Source organism: Sarcophilus harrisii, chromosome 1 (genome assembly GCF_902635505.1).
Source record: "Sarcophilus harrisii chromosome 1, mSarHar1.11, whole genome shotgun sequence".
Lineage (NCBI taxonomy): Eukaryota > Metazoa > Chordata > Mammalia > Dasyuromorphia > Dasyuridae > Sarcophilus > Sarcophilus harrisii.
This window is the reverse complement of record NC_045426.1, coordinates 86791624-86809853: the sequence shown is the minus strand read 5'-3', so window position 1 is coordinate 86809853 and position 18230 is coordinate 86791624. Positions and strand designations below refer to the sequence as shown.

The 18230-nt window shown below is 37.1% G+C and overlaps 1 protein-coding gene across 8 annotated transcripts in view; it reads right to left on the bottom strand.

Annotated features, from left to right (window-relative positions):
- Window positions 1-17552, bottom strand: part of NKTR (natural killer cell triggering receptor) — a 51423-nt gene extending 33871 nt beyond the window's left edge. For 5 of the 8 annotated variants that reach the window (XM_031959796.1, XM_031959798.1, XM_031959804.1 and 2 more), the window contains exons 1-6: window positions 17277-17552; window positions 16921-17010; window positions 5494-5568; window positions 3964-4071; window positions 3059-3103; window positions 1135-1222 (exon numbers count right to left, since the gene is read on the bottom strand). In XM_031959796.1, coding sequence (XP_031815656.1) covers window positions 1135-1222; window positions 3059-3103; window positions 3964-4071; window positions 5494-5568; window positions 16921-16978 — 374 coding nt within the window. In that variant the 5' untranslated portion in view covers window positions 16979-17010; window positions 17277-17552. Of the gene's footprint in view, window positions 1-1134; window positions 2486-2731; window positions 4072-5493; window positions 5569-16920; window positions 17011-17276 lie in introns of those variants that run through there. The other 3 variants (XM_031959833.1, XM_031959826.1, XM_031959819.1) reach the window with 3 other exon arrangements.
- Between the last annotated feature and the right edge of the window lie 678 nt (window positions 17553-18230).

Genomic DNA, 18230 nt, shown 5'->3' with positions numbered 1-18230 from the left:
TTTTTAACGAACAATTTAATCCTTTATGACAGGGAAGCGCCATTCATTCTCATCCACTAAAAAAAGATGGCAAAGAAAACTTTTTTGTCTAAGCCATTGGGAATACATTTTTCCAGTTCATGTATGCCCCAACAGTGAGGTTTACTACCAATATAAAATGCACCAAACCTTTTGTTATACGATTCTCTTTTACATTTATTCTATATAACAGTGACTAGAATAAGTTTGGATACTTTTTTTTTTTTTTTTTTTTTTTTTTTAGCAAAAATAAAACAGAAAATGTTGTAAGACAACCAAATAACTAAAATGAATGCTGCACGATCTTCATTAAGAAAGAGTTAAGTTAGTTATTTTTTTGTGTGTATAAAAGCTTTTGTTAGGTTTGGTTTTTGATCTAGTGATTTGAAGTTTCCTGAATACTATAATGTGAGTGGATAGTTATAAACTGGGACAATCATTAAAAAAGAAACAGCAGCTATAGTGGACCAAATCAAATAATTATGCAAATATAACACACTGAATTTGAATACTTATGAAATGCTTTTTATTAAGCAATCAGTTATATTTATGCAAGAAACGGAAAATAATGGCACCTTTGAGACTGACTCAAAGAGCTTTAATAAAACAACAACAAAAAAAAATATCACATTTCAAAACAAAAATACATAACAATTTACTCAAAACTTACGGCATGCTTTGCCTCATGGCACATTTGGTCCTCTTCCATGAGCAATTTCAAAACACTGGGCAATAAATAAAACTAGCATACACTTATGTGTATTTTAATTTGGTGGCTGTAAACTGAGCCCTGCAATTTACTTAAGACATTAGAGTACCTAAAAGTCAAAGCCAATTTCTTTTATAAAATGACTTAAAATGCTTTGAAGAAATAATAAGCTTCCAGTTATAGCTCTATAAACTCCATTCTTCAAATCCAGGACAAATGCTGAATGCTGAGACCACTCCAGCTAGACATTACAATTACTATAATATTCAAAATGGGTAGGCAGGTAAATGATTTCATAAAAACTAAACTGATAAAACTCTAACAATATTGGTTTAGCAATACCATCTTTCTCATGAACAGCGCTTCTCTGTTTTAGAAAAGCTCAACTCTGAAATATGCCTACTCACATGAAAAACTGGGAACCATTGGTATGTTTCCCTCGATTTGCCATTGACAAAAGGAACGCTCTGTCATGTTTGAGAACAAAGTTTTCATCTGTTTGAAGAAAGAACAGGTTAGTCAGTCTCTAGTTATATGTAAGTCAACTTTTAAAATGTCATTTTCATAGTAATATATGGAAAGTTAAGGATGAAATTCTTCTTCTGGTCAGTATTGATACTCGACTGAATACTTAAAAAAAGAAAATTAAGTCTAATGAAATAGCAAAAGTTCAAACAAAAGATAGGCTCCCAAAATGTATTTATTAAAGTCTTGAGGGGGAAAAAACCCTGCATTTTTAAAACTTTAAAGAAACAACCTTAGAAATCTCTCTCTTTTTTTTAAACTTAGAATCTGCTCACAAGAAAGATACCTATCTATTATTATAGAAAGCCAATGAACAAAAGTTAAAGCTATTGTATTGCAAAGTTCTATTTTCCCCAACAATACCACATATACTTAAATAGTAGAAAAAATAATTGAAATAGCTGAGGTTGAAAAATACACATATTTGCACATTTATTTATTGAACTTCCAGATATGAACTTTTTACAGAAACAAATTCAAATTTATATCACAAAAGATAAAATGGCAGGGACACATCTAAATTATGAATAAAGATAAGGGTTCCCCTCTACTCAACAGGACTACTAAAGTTATCAACAAAATCTGGGCAACTAAAGTGAAAAAATATATTTAAACGGAAAATAGAAATCAACTTTAAAAGACACAAGCATTTGCTATGGAGAGCAATGAAATGAAACCTAAGGCTACTTTAAGAATCTATCTATAGCATTACAACTTCAGCCTGCCACAGCCAAATAGAAACATATTAATAAATCAGCTATTATAACCTTAAAGGGCACTGAGTAAGAATATAGTGAGGAGCACTAATTTAAATGTTCTAATAAAAAAGACAACTATCCTGCATATTTTTTCATGCCTCCTTAAAACATTTCTACAAGCATCCTTTTTCAAAACAAACATTTGGTCATAAAAATTCATTCAACAGAAACAAAGTGCTTTAAAAATAATTACCTTATGAACAGGCTTCTGAAAAGAGTAATAATCCAATTTTTCAAAAGAAATATACAAGGCTATTATCACACTGTAATTCTCATAGTTTTGAGGCCTGAAACTAGACGCCCCCCCCCCCCCCCGACTATTAATCCTTACAAATCTCTTTTCCAGGACTTTTTTGGAAAGAGGCAAAATATAAAGTTACTTTTTAAAAGTTTTATGCTAATACTATATAATCATATCTTTTTAGTAACACAAAATAAAACATACAAACTTTTGGAAAGGAAGGGAATACCACGATTTAAAACAAATTTGTTGCTTGTATTGAAAAGAATCACTAGATTTTTTTTTCTGACATGTAATGGACAACCATGAAAAGAAAAGAAATCCAGACAAATGTAGGTATGAAATCATATACAGAATTCTCCACACCTTCAAGCAATCTAGAAATCCAGCCATCAACTGCCCCAGGCTGTCCATAAATTTATTAGGAAGGGTGCAAAGGAACAGAGTTTGAATTTGTGTTACTGAGCTTCGTTCTCTTACCTTTTCATTTTGCAAAAGACCACATTCTCTATAAACAAAAGAATATGTTGACAGTTTTAGGCAGGAAGATAGGAGTTTTCATGAATAAAGTTGCCTAACCTCCATGCTGAAAGTCATGTTTAACCAATAAAGTTAGCCTTAATTAATCTTGTCAATTAAAAGTTAAATATTACAGTGTTTACCCCAAAATTCATGCAGATAAAAGTATTTTCATGCAAAGTTAGTTTCATGCAAAAGATGAACTATTAAACTTTTCATTAAAAGTCTAGGAATCAAACTTGCTTTATCCCAGAATTGAAACAAAAAACAAAAAATACTAGGCCTTACCTTTAAAATAGCCACCATAAATTGATTCACCTCCTTTTCCATTACCTGTAAAATATGGATTTTATTAAGCAATCCTGAAAACTTAAAAGTTAATTTTAATATTTTCAAGGAATTACTCTTAGTTCCTATGTGGAAGGCACTTCCAAAAATATCTATAACATTATGAAAACCACACAGCTCCAAAACCTTTCAAAAATTCAGAACTTAACTCCACAAGGCTCTTTATTTAACCCTAATGTCCAAAGAGATGCTAACTCCTACCCTAACAAATACCATTTCAACAAAGGCTCAGTTACTTCAAGAAGTAGTCAACACATCAAAATGTCAAAAAGCTTAATATCTTAGTAATTCTGGAGTTCATAAAACATCAGAATCAGAAGACCTGAATCTGAATCCAAGTCTGCTAACTCATTGCCTGTTGGGCTTTGAGCAGGACACTTACCCTTCTTGAGCCTTAGTGTATTTATCTGTAAAATGAGGGGTATGGACTCAACAAAGATCCCCATTTAATGGTTCACAAACCCCTTGGAAGTTTATGAAACTGATTTGAGGAGTCTGTGGTACAAATTCTTTTATGGATCCTCAAGAAGTAACTGCTTATGAATATTATGAGTATCATATTAAATTAATAAATATATTATTATTATAATAATTTGGAATAACAAAACTTGGGAACCAACTCTAAGTGTATGATACTACGAAGTAATTACAATACTAAAAATCAATTTCATGAGAAAAAAAGAGGAAAATAAAAATCAGAAAAGGCATTTAACAAACATTTACTGACACTATACAGCTAATTCTACTCTAAAAATTTAGATAAGATGTATTAGGGAAATAAATGATGATGAAAGATTCTCGAATCTAAACAGATGGAGTGTTATAAGCATAATGTTCAGCTTTACCTTCACTGAAGTCCCCACCCTGAATCATAAAGTTTTTAACCACACGATGGAATGTAGACCCTTTGTAACATAACTTCTTTCCAGTTGTTTTCCCAAGACCTTTTTCACCTGAAAAAAAAGGTTACTGCTACAAATATATACGTACACAAACGACACATGTGTGTACATATGTGTGAATATGAATATATAATTTTAAAGAATCAGTAATTTATTAAGGAGAGCTTTCTATATTCCCAGAACTAAAGTGAGCACAATGGAGAGGGCCAAGCAAATTCTGGTCCCAGCTCTCAACTAGAGAGATAAAGAAAGATACAAAGAGAAAAAAACAAAACTAAATATATATAATTAAATCTTAAATTAAATGGAAAGAATTGTAAGAAATATAGGCATTTAAAGAAAGAAATGATCGATATGAATTAAAAGAGAAAAGAAGATTTGAATTGGTTCTTATGGGTAAAATAAGAGGTTTGGAGTAAGAAGACAGATTTTGATTTCTAGTTTTGCCACTTCCTAGCTTGAGTAACTAGAGGCAATTCATCTAATATCTCTAAACCTCAGTTTCCTCATATGTAAGATCTGTGAGGCACGATATTTTTGTATTCTCTTCCTCATGTCTGTTGTGAGGAAATTTATTTTATAAATCTCAAAAGGGTTAGAGATAGATACTGATTATTATTGTTGAGGATGTATAGCATGCACAAAGACAGGAAGGGGATACCTGTATAATATGTTCAGGGGATAGTGAATGGGTGTTTCTGGCTGAAATAGAGGAATCCAGTTAGAGAATAGTGGGAAATAAGAATGGTTACATAAAATGGGGGCAAATCATAAAGAGCACTGAAAGATGTGCAGGAGTTTATACTTAAGGTAGTAAGCTATTGCAGATTCCCAAACAGGACAATGATATGATTCTTAAAAATTACGTTTTAGGAAGATTATTTGCCCATAGTATGCAGGATGAATTGGAAGGAGGAAATCAGAGAAAAGTCAACCTGAATTCCATTACAACAATACAGAAAGGATATGATTAGGTTTACACTAGAAATATGATTGATTTAAGATTTTCACAGAGATAAATTAATACTATTAGCTTGTGCTTTATATAAAAATCGATAAGAGAAATATATTAGGACTAACATATGTCACACCTATAGACAATTATCTCCTCATGATAATAAAGGGAAATAATAACTCAAGTCTTCATCAACAATCCTAGACTTGGAAAAACTGAATTTTGTCACAGATTAGAACTAAATTTCTTAAAATAAAAGTGAATTCTATTCTCTGGTTCGCACTTTAGAAAACTGCATTATTAGATTTTGCCACCTAAGAGGAATAGCAATCTTACAACTTTTATTCGTTATTCCCAAAATAATGGTTTCCCAATATTATCAGAGGAATCAAATATAGTGATTTACAAAATTCATTTCAATCTACTTTTCCTGGAAAATATTCATTTTTGTCAATCAAGAGACAGCTGTAATAAAGGCAATTTTTCCCCTACAAAATACTATTTAATACTTCGCTTACCTGAGCATAAGCAAAGGAAATTTTTACATGTCTTTGGACATATGTCTGAGAAGAGCTGAAACATAATACGACCAACTAAAAGAAAACACATGGAAAAATTGGCTGTTATCAAATAAATTCAAAACATTTTGAATATAATCAATGATACCAGTTATAATAAAAGGAAAGATTCAAATAGATAAAATCCACAAATAATTTTAAAATCTCATTTTAATTGTTTTAATTCTTCCATCAATATGCCTGAAACATTAAAAACAAAGCAAAAAAGGAATATTATATAATAATATACCATCTGCTATAATAAAATACCAAACATGAGGACAGTGAAGAAAGTAATCTGAATCTAAATCCTCTACCTGTTCAATCTGTTATCTTTCTAAAACTGGAACTAGAAGGAGGTACTCTAATTACAGCCTGTCTGAAGGTATTTCATTATGTATCCTATTCCAGCACAACTTCACACTGGAGAGATAATCAGATGTAAGACACACACAAAAGGTAGACCAGAAGGAAGAAGCAGAAAAGTCAGAAGAGGCTTGGGTAAATATTACAGAATCCCATCAGCCAAAACATCCTGAGTCAACTTTCCCCACAGATGCCATGAGTGTTTGTAGGTGCCTAAGCCCCATGTTTAGGGATAATGTTTTGTAGCTTCTGATCTTACTATGGAAGCATACTAAAGGTTTTTGCTGAGTTGTGTCTAATGCCTTATTATTAATGAGCATATCAACTGGCACATGAGATCTATAGGATTAGTAGTAAGGCAGCAAGTTATATAATGGATAGAGCACTGGGCCAAGGGGTCAGAAAGATCTGAGTTCAAATCTGGATTCAAATATTATCCATATAACATTAGGTAAGTCACTTTTGTTTCCCTCAGTTTGCTCATCTGTCAAATGAGAATAATGACAATAGTAATTACCTCACAGAGTGGTTTTGAGGATCAGATGAGATATTTGTAAAAAAAAGCACTTTGTAAAGTCTTAAAAGTCTGTTATAAAAAATGCTAGCTAGCTGCCCCTCAACCAGCATATCTTAAGCAACTACAATGAGCCAAATATTATGCTAAGTCCTCAGGATACAAAGACCATAATGAAACATTCCCTGTCCTCAAGAGGCTTATATTCTAACACAAAATATACATAAAATAATAAAGTAATTGGAGGGGAGGAAACCAGGAGAAGTCTCATTTAAAAGTAGATTGTGAGATGAACTTTGTAGGAAGTTGAAGATGGTAAGAAAGGACATGGCAGGAAAAGTACATTCATTAAAGCACCCAGTAAGCTAATACTTTACAAAAGCACATTTGAATTCAGACCTTGACTCCAAGCCTGCATTCTATCCACTGTGCCCAACTATTGACTACTGGCCATTTTCAGGATTTTCTTTGATGTACAAGTGATTTTTTTTTGTAAATCCTAAAATATCTCAAATTTCTGCTCCTAAAATTTTCAAACTATCTTATAATTTTACTGTCCTTAACAAATTATTTATTAGAAATCAAAGGGAGCCCTCTAGTGGTACTAAGACTGAAAAAAATCAGTGATAAATATCTTTTCAAAGGTTAGTTTTTCTTTTCACTTGCTACTATGATCTGCTCATAGCTAACATTGACCATTTTCAAAATTGTCTCTGTCCCAGTCTTTCTGATGACCTCCAACTCATATCTTTACCGCCTTTCAGACATCTCAAATTGATGTCCAGTTGACATGTTAAATTCAGTATGCCCTAAAAAGAACTCATTATCTTTCTTCTAAACCTACCCTCCCTTCCTAATTACTGTAGAAGGAAACACTATTCTCCCAAGCCCTCAAGCTCTTCACCTAGGATTCATCCTGAGTCCTCACTCATTTGTCTAGCTGGCTCCCCCAATATTCCAGCTGCTGCCAAGGTCAGCCAATCTTACAAAGAGGGCCCGGCCCTTTTTTTCTCCCTAACATTGCCACCATTCTGGTAAAGGTCCTTATCATCTTATGCCTAGATTATTCCAACAGATTCCTGGTGGGTCTGTCTGCCTTGAGTCTCTCCCTTCCACAATTCACCCTTCATTCAGACACCATAAGGTAATTTTCCTAAAATGCAGGTCCCTTTATGTCATTATCCTCTCAATAAAATCCAGTAGTTCCCTTTTGCCTCCAGGATCAAATATAAAATGCTATGTTTGCATTCAAAGATCTTCTTTACCTAGTCTCCTCCTACTTTTCCAGTCAACATGTACTCTTTAATCCAGTGATATTGGTCTCTAAGATATTCCACAAAGAAGACACTTCATCTCTTGGCTCCAAGCATTTTCTCTGCTGTTCCTCAGGCCTGGAACCTTCTTCCTTCCTCTGCTTTAACTGACCTCTTTGGCTTCCTTCAACTAAACTAAACTAAATATCAACTAAAATATAACCTTTTACAGGAAACCCTCTAAATTCTAGGGCTTTCCCTCTTTTAGTTATTTCCTATATTATCTTGTAAATATATTTATTTACATCTGCTTTCCCTCATTAGATTGTGAGCTCCTTGAGAGCAGGTATCATCCTTAGTTTCTTTTTGCAGGCATTTAGTATAATGCCAAGTACATAGCAGGTGCTTAATAAAAGTTTATTGATTTGATTTTAAGAACAAGACTATCTTAAAGCACTTAAAGCATTATCTTAACACCTCATTTTCTCAAATCAGAAATTAATGATTGTTATACTTGTAGAAAGCCCTCTTAAATATTGAAAGACAAAACTGTCTTCAATCTCTTGATTCCTACTGAAAGAGTTTAATAAAATAAAGGTTTTCTCTCTTCAACCCAAAGAGTAAAAGGCAGACGTTTTGACTCCAATACCCTAATGGAGTATATGCCACCATAATGAAGCAGATAGAACTATGAAAGAAACAAATTTTAAAATATACAAAACTTAAGAGGTATGGCAAAAACTTGAATTCATTCCAATATCAGTTCAAACTATTTCTCTGAATGTAACTTTATATATTTAAATTGATAAAAGGAGAATAAAAAGAAGATATTAAAAAAGAACTGGGTTGATTCAAAAATCAAGGTAACATTATTTTATCATAATTATAAAACCATGAAAATAAGATCATAGACTCCAAGCTACAAAGGATCTCAAAAGCCATCAAATCCAATGCTTTCAATTTACAGAAAAGGAAAGTCAAGGTCACCGAAGTTAAGGTCTTCCTCTCCTATGCCTGCTCTCCAGTCACTGGACTATCAATAATTATACTTCAATAGAAGTAACAAAAGCTTATTTATGAGCTTTTTAGTTTCAAAATAAATCGTCTGTTATAATAGAGCTGAAATCTGAAAGATAAAGACACCAAACTATAATCTCTAGAGCTGCTTATCAGCATGGTATAAAGTACAAAGAGCACAGCAGTCAGGAAAACTCAGTCTGATGCCTTTTGACCTACCCCAAGAAGGTCAAAAATAGAGAAAAGACTGCATATATAAAAAATATTTTATGGCAGCACCTTCAATAGTTACAAACCAAGTGGAAATAAAGTAGGTACCCATCAAGTTAAGTAGAGAGACCTGTCTCTCTTCAGAACCTTCGAGAATTCATAGATGAGCCTAATAATATTAAACAAAAGGCCCCTTAGAAAGGCACCTAGGTGGACCAATAAACAGAACATCAGGCATGCAGTGAGGAAGACCTGAGTTCAAATCCAGTCTGAAGACACCTACAAGTCATTTATAAGACCTGCCTCAGCACTCACTTCCCATTATGTAAGATATAATAATAGCACCTAGTTCCTAATGGTTATTGTGAGTATCAAAGAAGATAACTGCAAAGTACTTAATATGGTGCCTGCAATAAAGTAAGTGCTTTATGTTAGCTATAATAAAAATGATAAAAAGGCCTCGGAGGTTTTGTTTTTGTTAATGTTTTAATGATCAGAAAAGCAAGGAAGGGGGAAAGATACACTGAAGGAAGGAGGAAAGGTTAAGAAAGGGTAGAAGATATTATCTTATGTAATCTGATTGACTAAATGTAAGAAAGAAAACAAGTCTTTACAAAGCACCCCGTGCCAAGAATTGTGCTGTTAAGGTTTGTGTTAAGACTATACAAACAAGGAGGGGAGTGGTAGGGGGATGCTGGACATGTGGGAAGGGGTAACAAGAAAGAGTAGATTAAGCAAAGGAATTGTTTTAAGTAAAGCAAAGACTTGACCATGGAGTGCAGAATCCAAAATTCAAAGAAAAGTTTAAAGGAAAAAACCTGGGAATGCCCTCTGAATAAGAGAAAAAGAAGGGAGCAGAAGCAGAATGAATCAAACCCACAACACTAGTGCTAAATACACACCTCTCATCATTTTTCTTTATAAAGGAGTTGGAATCTCTGATCAACACAACTAATCATAATTTCAGAGGCCTCGGAGAGACAAGTGTTTTGGTGATAGCTATGTGAGAATTTGTCTTTACTCAATTATGCATATTTGTTGCAAGTATTTTGCTCCTTTTTCCCCTTCAATTGGGAGGGGAGAAGATGGTATTTAGTCAATTGAAAAAAAAAAAATAACTTTTAAAAAAAGAGGGTGTAAGCTAAATAGTGTTAAAATGAGAAGGCAGGTAAATGAGCAGAAAAAAAACCTTCAAGTTTCTCTCTGATAAAGGTCTCATTTGTAAGATATGTATGGGAGAGGATTTAAATTTATAAAACTAAGAGCCATTCCCCAATAGATAAAAATCAAGGGATATGAACAGGCAGTTTCCATAAGAAATGAGAAATGGAAGCTATCAATAACCATATGAAAAAATGTTCCAAATAATTAACAATTAAAGAAATGAAAATTTTAAATACCCCTAAGGTTCTCTCTCATATCCTCAGATTGGCAAAGATGATCAAAAAAGAAAATGACACTGGACGGGCTGCAGGAAAATAGGTACATTAACGCACTGTTAGTAGCGCTGTGACATAAATGGTCAGTCATTTTGGAAAGCAATTTGGAACTATGTCCAAAAATTTACTAAATTGTGGTCCGGTTGTACCACTATTAAGCCTAGATTTAAGAGTTAAAAGAATCTAAGGACAAAAATATTCAAAGCAGCTCTTTCTGTAGTCACAAAGAATTGACAATGAAGGGAGGAAAGGATAAATTTAGGTAAAGACTGAACAAGAAAATACTCATTAATTGAAAATTGTAACTTTTAAAATGGAAATATTGATGAGTGCCTGGGCATACCCAGCCCAAACCATATGCATACACATGAAAGCTACTGGCAGAACATAGCAGAAACTTTAAACCAAGGTAACAGGAGTAAGTCGTTTTTTACTTCTCTGGGCCTCAATTTATTCAACTGTAAAAAGATTAGATTAGAGCTGAAATTTTCTTTTTGTCAGTACATTAGTACCATTAACTTGAGGCATGAGCATGCATGAGAAAAATTTTAACAGATATTTATGACTAATTTTATTTATGAATAATAAGTGTATAGAGTAAAGGGACCTGAAGTCAAGAAAACGAGTTCAAATCCAGCCATATTCATTTATTAGTGATGTGACCCTGGGCAAGTTACTTATCCTGTTTGCCTCAGTTTTCTCATCTGTAAAATGGGGGTAATAGTGACAGTATCTACAAGGCTGGTATGAGAATCAAATGAGATAATACCTGTAAAGCACTTAACACATGCCTTCCCTTCTCTCCCATGCTCTCCATGGTCTCAGGAGCTTTAGCTTTTCCACTAAAACTTCAACAATGCCCTTTTTTTCATGTTACAAAAAAGATAACTTGATTTACTATGGGTTTTGCTTAAGAAGTGTTTTCACAGAAGTATTTTTCTCAATTCAAAAGAAATACTTTATACTGGATAGCTTCTTTACCTCTCCATACATTTCAGTATTTCAATATGATTCAACTAACTTTGTTAAGTACAGTATTTACACATGCTCCTATACTCAAAACTAAGAATACAAAGATGAAACTGAGTCTTCCCTCAAAAAGCTTATAATCTAAAAAGACTATGACACAAGACAGAATGTGAGAGCAGCAAAGGTATGACAAATGCTCTAGATCTGTGCTGTGGAGATACACCTTTCCCCACCACTGATTATGTGCCTCATTTTTTCATAAATTGCTGCAGCCAAAAATATTTCTCACCTGGAAATCAATCATCTACTGACAAAGGTTCCTTACTCTTAGCTAGGATACTCTCAGACAAGCCGACTCTGTAGGGCCTCCCAGAGCCGTCTGGAATCAGGGATAAGGCAAGAGAGTTGTATATGATCATGTGCATGCCTTTCTGAGAAGTGCTCCTGTGGCATATTAATTCACTTCTGTTCTTAGTGCTGTTGGCTGTTCACTTCCAAAGGGAGATATTATCAACTCTAGGCATATAAAAATCAAAATCCCCAGAGCCTGTACTTAGTTCAGTTCCATGAATGATAAGACTTTTAATAGATATTTATGAATAACTAATTTCTTAGATGTGTTTCAATTTTTCTGGGCACATGATTTACTAAAACACTCACTTCAATTTTATCCCCATTACTCAGGTCTGAATCAATGTTTCACTGATTCACATCTACAACTGAATTTAGTCTTTGTAATCAAGTAATTTCTAGTCTAATGAATGAGATGACCTCATATAAATAATAAAAGCACTAAAGTGCTAAAAGTAGAATCATTAGAAGAGAACAGGAGTTAGCTGGTTCAATTTTGTGGGGGTAGGAGAAATTCCAAAGCCAAGATACTCTCAGAAAACAAAACAGAAAAAAACCCTTTCTGATTTGTTTAAAATTCAAAACTGGAGACAATCAGAATTGTCAGTCCATGGATGTCATAACTACATTTTTCCAATACTTAAAAAACCTCTTCTGCTTGATTACTCTGCAACTTTTTACAGTAAGGAAAAGGTCATAGGTGATATCTGTAAAGCAATTTCCTGTGGGACCAATCAATGTAGGAAGAAAAAAGTTCCTCCATAACAGTTATTCCCAAGAGCTCCTTTATTAACATGAATACATTTGGTGATCTTTGGACCAAAGAAAAGACAGCTTGCCAAAAATCCGATAAAGATAATATGGAAGTGGTATTTTCCAAATCCTGGTAATGAAGTCTATAATCATCTTCCCTATATCAAAACTTTTAAGGAAAAAAGGTAATTTTTCTTTGAAGACAGTAGAACAGGTAGCCAGCTTTTCTCCTAAAATAAGCTTTTTTCAAATCCATAAGATGACCAAGAGTAGCTCCAGTAGAATATTTCATATGATGCGAGATCACAGAACCACAGATATAGAGACAGAAGGAATACGAAAGGCAATCTCTGATGTTGTTGGCCGATTTTGCCAAACTGTTATTTGTCTTTTTTAAATCTTTTTTTATGAAGTTTCCTGAAGATGGAACATAGACTATATTTAGAACTCAATGTAATATAAAAACAAAAGGCATTCAAAAACCTCTAAGAATTTCAGATACCCAAAAAATGCCCTGACCACTCAAGGCACTACAAACATTTATTTAAACATCTACTATGAGCAAGGACTGAGGATACAATGGGAAAAAACAAAACCATATCCAAGTTTGTTATATCCTACAAAATACAAAATTATTTCAAGGAGAGAATTCTATGGGGGGAGGAAAAGAAAGAAGTGAAGGTAGGGAAATGGCATCTATACTGAGATAAGCATCCTGAGAGAAGATGGGATATTCCAGGTATGGGGAATAAGGCTGTCAAGAGATATGCTGAATGTGGGGTGCAATTCATTGTCTGGAGTGATTAGAAGACAAAATGTATAAAAGTGAACAATGAAACAGGAAAGTAGGTAGGAGCCAGAGGGTGAAGGGCTTTAAACAACAAGCAGGAGTTTTTACACCCACTGAAGGTGACCTAGTGAGATAGTCATGTCTACCCCTGGTAAATTATTTTGACAACTGTGACAACTGTAAAGGACTAGAATATTAAGGATGTACAGAGGTCAATTAAAAGCTTGTTGCAATGGCCCAGGCAAGGGCTGAGAGCCTGACCCAAGATGAGAATTATGTGATTACAGAGAACAGGAAAGCTACAAGAAATGCTGTGGGGATAGAAGTAAGAAGATTTGACCAGATGATCAGAAATGAAGCTCGTGGTAAAGAAGGGAGAAGAACTAAATTTCTATGTTACATTCTAATATTCCTTGCTCTTCTACTTCTACTCTTTTTTTTTTTTTTAAACGGGACCAATGATTCCATTAACTGTGGTTAGCTTCCCTAGTAGCAACTTCCTCTACTAACATAATTCATAGATATTGAGCTAAAAGGGGCCATAGATGTAATCTAGTCCAACCTGCTTATTTTACTGTGGCAGAGATAAGATTTGAACTCGGAGCCATAAGCACTTTCTAAGCAATTTACTCTCAAAGACCAAGGTCACAGGGTCAAGTAGGAGACTAAGATAAGGTTTGAATTCTAATAGCAAGGCCAACTCTAAATGTTCTTGTAATTATTTTGTTGCTTTCACTTCCAAAAGAATTATTTATACTATATATAATTGTATATTTATTTTGTATATATCCTATATTTTCTTATCTGAGAACATGAAGCATCTTCCTACTAGACCACATAATAAGCTCCTTGATGGCAGTGACTTTGCTTTTGTAAACACCAAATGAATACCAAATAAACAAAAAAATAGAAAAAAAATGTTTGAATAAACTCTATTCGAAAATAGATACTTGATCCAGATAAAGTTCATATCACTCTGCAAATATCTTTCTGAAAAGCTAAGTGGAAATCAAATAAATGCCAATGACACATTTTAATGTATAATAATTACTTTAAATGTATAATATTCATTAATATGTACAAATAAGTACAAAAAAGTTAATTTTTATTCAGGATGTTTTGTGTAATAACAATAAGCACACCCTCTCCCCATATGAATCCTGTTACCTTAATAAAATGTGCCTAGACTATTATTGTTTTAGAGTAAATATTTCAAGGGCTCTTGATTTTACTAGCATGGCCTTTTACCACAAGCCAAAAATAAATACATATATTTCAGTCCCTTTCCATCTTGGACAGTCCTTTCCACTATTATTGAAATAATTCATCATCTGAAGGCTAAGTCCCCAGTGGGTCCCCAGGGATTAAAGTTAGGCTGGTTCTAGAAAAGATACACACAAAGTATCAAGAAAGCCTTTCCACCCTGGAAAGGTGCTTGTGCTCCAATAGTATAACCTTACCTCTATCAATAAGGTTTATGAAAGAAAAAACTACATTATAAACATAGTTTATAACATCAGGCATCAAACAAGTGATCCCACAGTGGATCAATTAGAAATGGTTTGGTAGAACAATTAAGTACCACATTACTTCCAAGATAAGCACTTAATAAATATTCACTGAACTGCTACGTCATAGCAACACCATGCGGTGCATGCTTGTTGTAATGGTTATTTGAAGACATGATATGATCAAAATCATGAACACAATAATAGTATAATAATAGCAATAATAAAGCAACTAGTATTTATATAGTTTTAAGGTTAGCGAAACACTTTACAAACATTATCTCATTTATTCCTCACAACAACATTGCTATTTTTAGGTGAGATTCTCATCTCTAGTTTACAAAAAGAAAAACTGCAGTGAACTTTATTTGCATTTTCAAGGAACAGGGTTTAACAGTTTTTACTTAAAAAAATATGCAGAACATCTTCTATGTGATCTAAAGATCAGACTCTAACAGCTTTCAATCCATGCTAAAGGGAGATGAAATAAACTACATAATGCAGTGAGGTAATTAAAACTACTATGATAAGCTTTTGGTTGATGTCACTTAACAGAACCCACTGATGGATTTTTTTTTCTAGATAGCATACAATCCTGTAAAAACAGCTTGGAAAGGAGGCCGTTCTAAAAATATTTACACATTAAAGTAAGTATTTTGCCTTTGGCAATCCGAACTATTTGGTAGCATGACTTATATGTTGTATCATGATACAAATTACTGGGATTATCGTGCAAAAAAATGTTAAGACACTCTAGTTTCATACACAAATTTAGTAAATTCATCTTCACAGCTTTATTAAGGAGTCTCGGAAATTTTGGCTATAGCTTCTTTTGAAAAATGCAGTCTGAACTGCTGATTCGGTGCTTCAGCAAGGAAAGGCCAGAAATACATGAGTTCCCACGTAAAACCGGATTGGTAGAAATGGGAAACCATAACTCACTGGCACTGGGAAGGGGGTCAATCAGCTATACAGATTTTCTAAGTTAGAGGAAAAAGAGGTATTTAGAGAGTGAGATAACTTCTAGAAGAAGAAAGAACAAACATCCCTGGGTCACCAAAGATAATAAACTTCAGAAATAGATAGATCAAAAGCTACCAGTCAGGCAAGAGGTTATTTGCCAAGGGCAGGTAGCATAGCGACAGCCCTGAAGCTGGAAAATAAGATGACCCGTGCAAGTCCCAACTCTGCCTCTCAGTAACTGTAACCTTGGGGGGTTACTTTCTGTTCTCAATAGAAAATGCTATAATCTCTCAGATGGGTGACACCCTATGATTCTAGTCCCTAGAGAACTAGGCAAGAAACAGCAAGTCACAACCAAATGAGCACAGTTGGATTTGGTCACGACAGGGCGCTTCATTTATTTATTTATGGTGGCACTTCAATTGGAGTCTGCCTATAAAAAGCTTTTCATCAGAGTAACTAATCAACAACTCCCCACCACCTAAGAGGGAGCCATTCCCTGCCCTCAAGATCCGTCCCTGCATCTCACACCTACTGTATGGAGAGCGTCTAACGAATGTTCACAGAACTCCATTGGACCTGTATCAGGAACTTCGGAAACGAAAACGGAACGGCAGCCTGAGGCTCAGAGTCAGGCTCAAAGCTGGCCTCTGACCTATCAGCCGCTGACAAGCCAGGGGTCCGCCTGCTTCCTCATCTCCGGCAGGTGGGGATTTAACCTGGGCAACCTCGTAGGTCCTTTTCCAGCTCCGGACCCAAAGATCCAGTTACTTTAACTCGCACTTGGTGCAGTTGCGGGGCGGACAACTTAATTGAGCCCCGCCAGTTAACCCAAGAAGACGTGAAAGAAAGATGAAGCTGGAAGGGACCCGGGCTCACTGAACCGGCGCCCTTGTGGCCCTGGGCGCGTCACTCCCCTCTCCGGCAACTCTCGGGCGCAGCTGTCAAACGGGGAGAGCTCTGCCCGCACCTCCTCCCCCGCCCAGGGACGACTCCGCGAACAGCCTCCGAGGGCCACGGGCATTGGCGCCAGCCCCCTGCCCTTCCCAAGCCGGGGTAACCGCGGCCCCCAGAGCGGGGGCACGGGCGCCGCCCCACTTCCGAGGCCAGGGGGAGGGAGCGAACAAAGAGGGGGTCGGGCAGCGCCTCTTCTTCGGGAGACGCGGAGAAGGGAAGGAGGGAGGAAGGGGGTGTGTGCGGGGCAGTCCGGACCCCGCGGGGCCGCCCCCCCCCCCCGCCTTGCCAGCTCGCTCACCCGGCTCACGGTTGATCTCGATGTCAAAGTGGCACTGCGGCCGGTCCTGCGCCCCCATCGCGACAGAAGCGGCGACAGCGACAGCTGGCCCTGGGGCAAGAGAGCAAAGGAGGAGGCCGGTTAGGAGGCGGCGGCGGGGCCCCGGCACCGGCTGGGGAAGGGGCGGGGGGAGGAGGGCGGGGCTCCCGGGAACGCGCGCGTGAGGCCGCGGGGGGGGGGGGGGGGGGGGGGGGGGGGGGGGTGTCTCCGAGCTCCGCCGATTCGCCACCGGCCAGGCCGCGATCCCGACCCGAGCCCAGCGCCCCCCTGTCCGCAGAGATTGGATGGGACCCAGGGCAAGAAGAGACGGTCCTCACCTGGCGGCTCTTCCAGCGGCAGAAAGCAAAAAGCGGCAACTTCGTCGGCAGCCCGACACCATAAACCTACCGGCGCTTCCCCCTCCTCCCACTCAGGCCCTGCCTCCCTCTACAGCAGCCCCCTCCCCTTCAACTCCTTCCGCCTCCCCCTTGTGAATACCCACCCCCTCCCCCCGGCCTTTTGGCGTCACCAAACAACGCGAGATCCCTACCAAAGCCCGCGAGAGCGAGGGAGGAATAACGGAAGAAGAGGAGTGCGGGGGGGAGGGGAAAGAAGGAAAAGGGCCTGCTCTGAAGCTGGCCTAAAGATCTTGAGCTCTATGAGGGAGGGAGAAAGAGGAAAGTCGGGGGGGGGGGGGGGGGGGGGGGGGGGGGGGGAGGGGGGAAATGGAAGCAAAGCGTTCTGCGCACGCTCCTGTCCTCGCTTCCCTTTCGCTCCTCCCACCTCCGGCTCTCGGACCCCACCCCCTTTTTTCGGCCGCTTTTCTCTGTGATACAGGATCTGGGGAGGAGTCTGCGCAGAAAAGCACTTCCGCTTGGGGCTGTGGGCTTGATGGAAAGTGGTTTGGGGATAGACGGTGGGAGCGAGTAGTGAGGGGCGGAGCAGGGAGAGAAGGGGGGGGCCGGTGCTCATTCCCATGCCCCCTCCTCCCACGCAGTAAAGGCTTTTTAAATTTTATTTTGTCCGATCCTTCTCACCTCCCATTAATCAGCGCTCATGGGTTTTCATCTTAACTGCATTTAACGTGGCTAAGAATCCTGTGGGACAGTTCGGAACTTGAACTATAGCTCCCCTCCCCCCCCCAATATTCTAATTCGGTGATATTATTTCCCAGTCCACCACGGGGACTTAACGTTGAATTCGCAGAAGGGTATTAGGCTAGATGCTCTCCGAAGTCCGTCACTTCTTGTTCTACCCTGTAAACCCGGGCCAAAGCGCCTAGGAAACCTCGG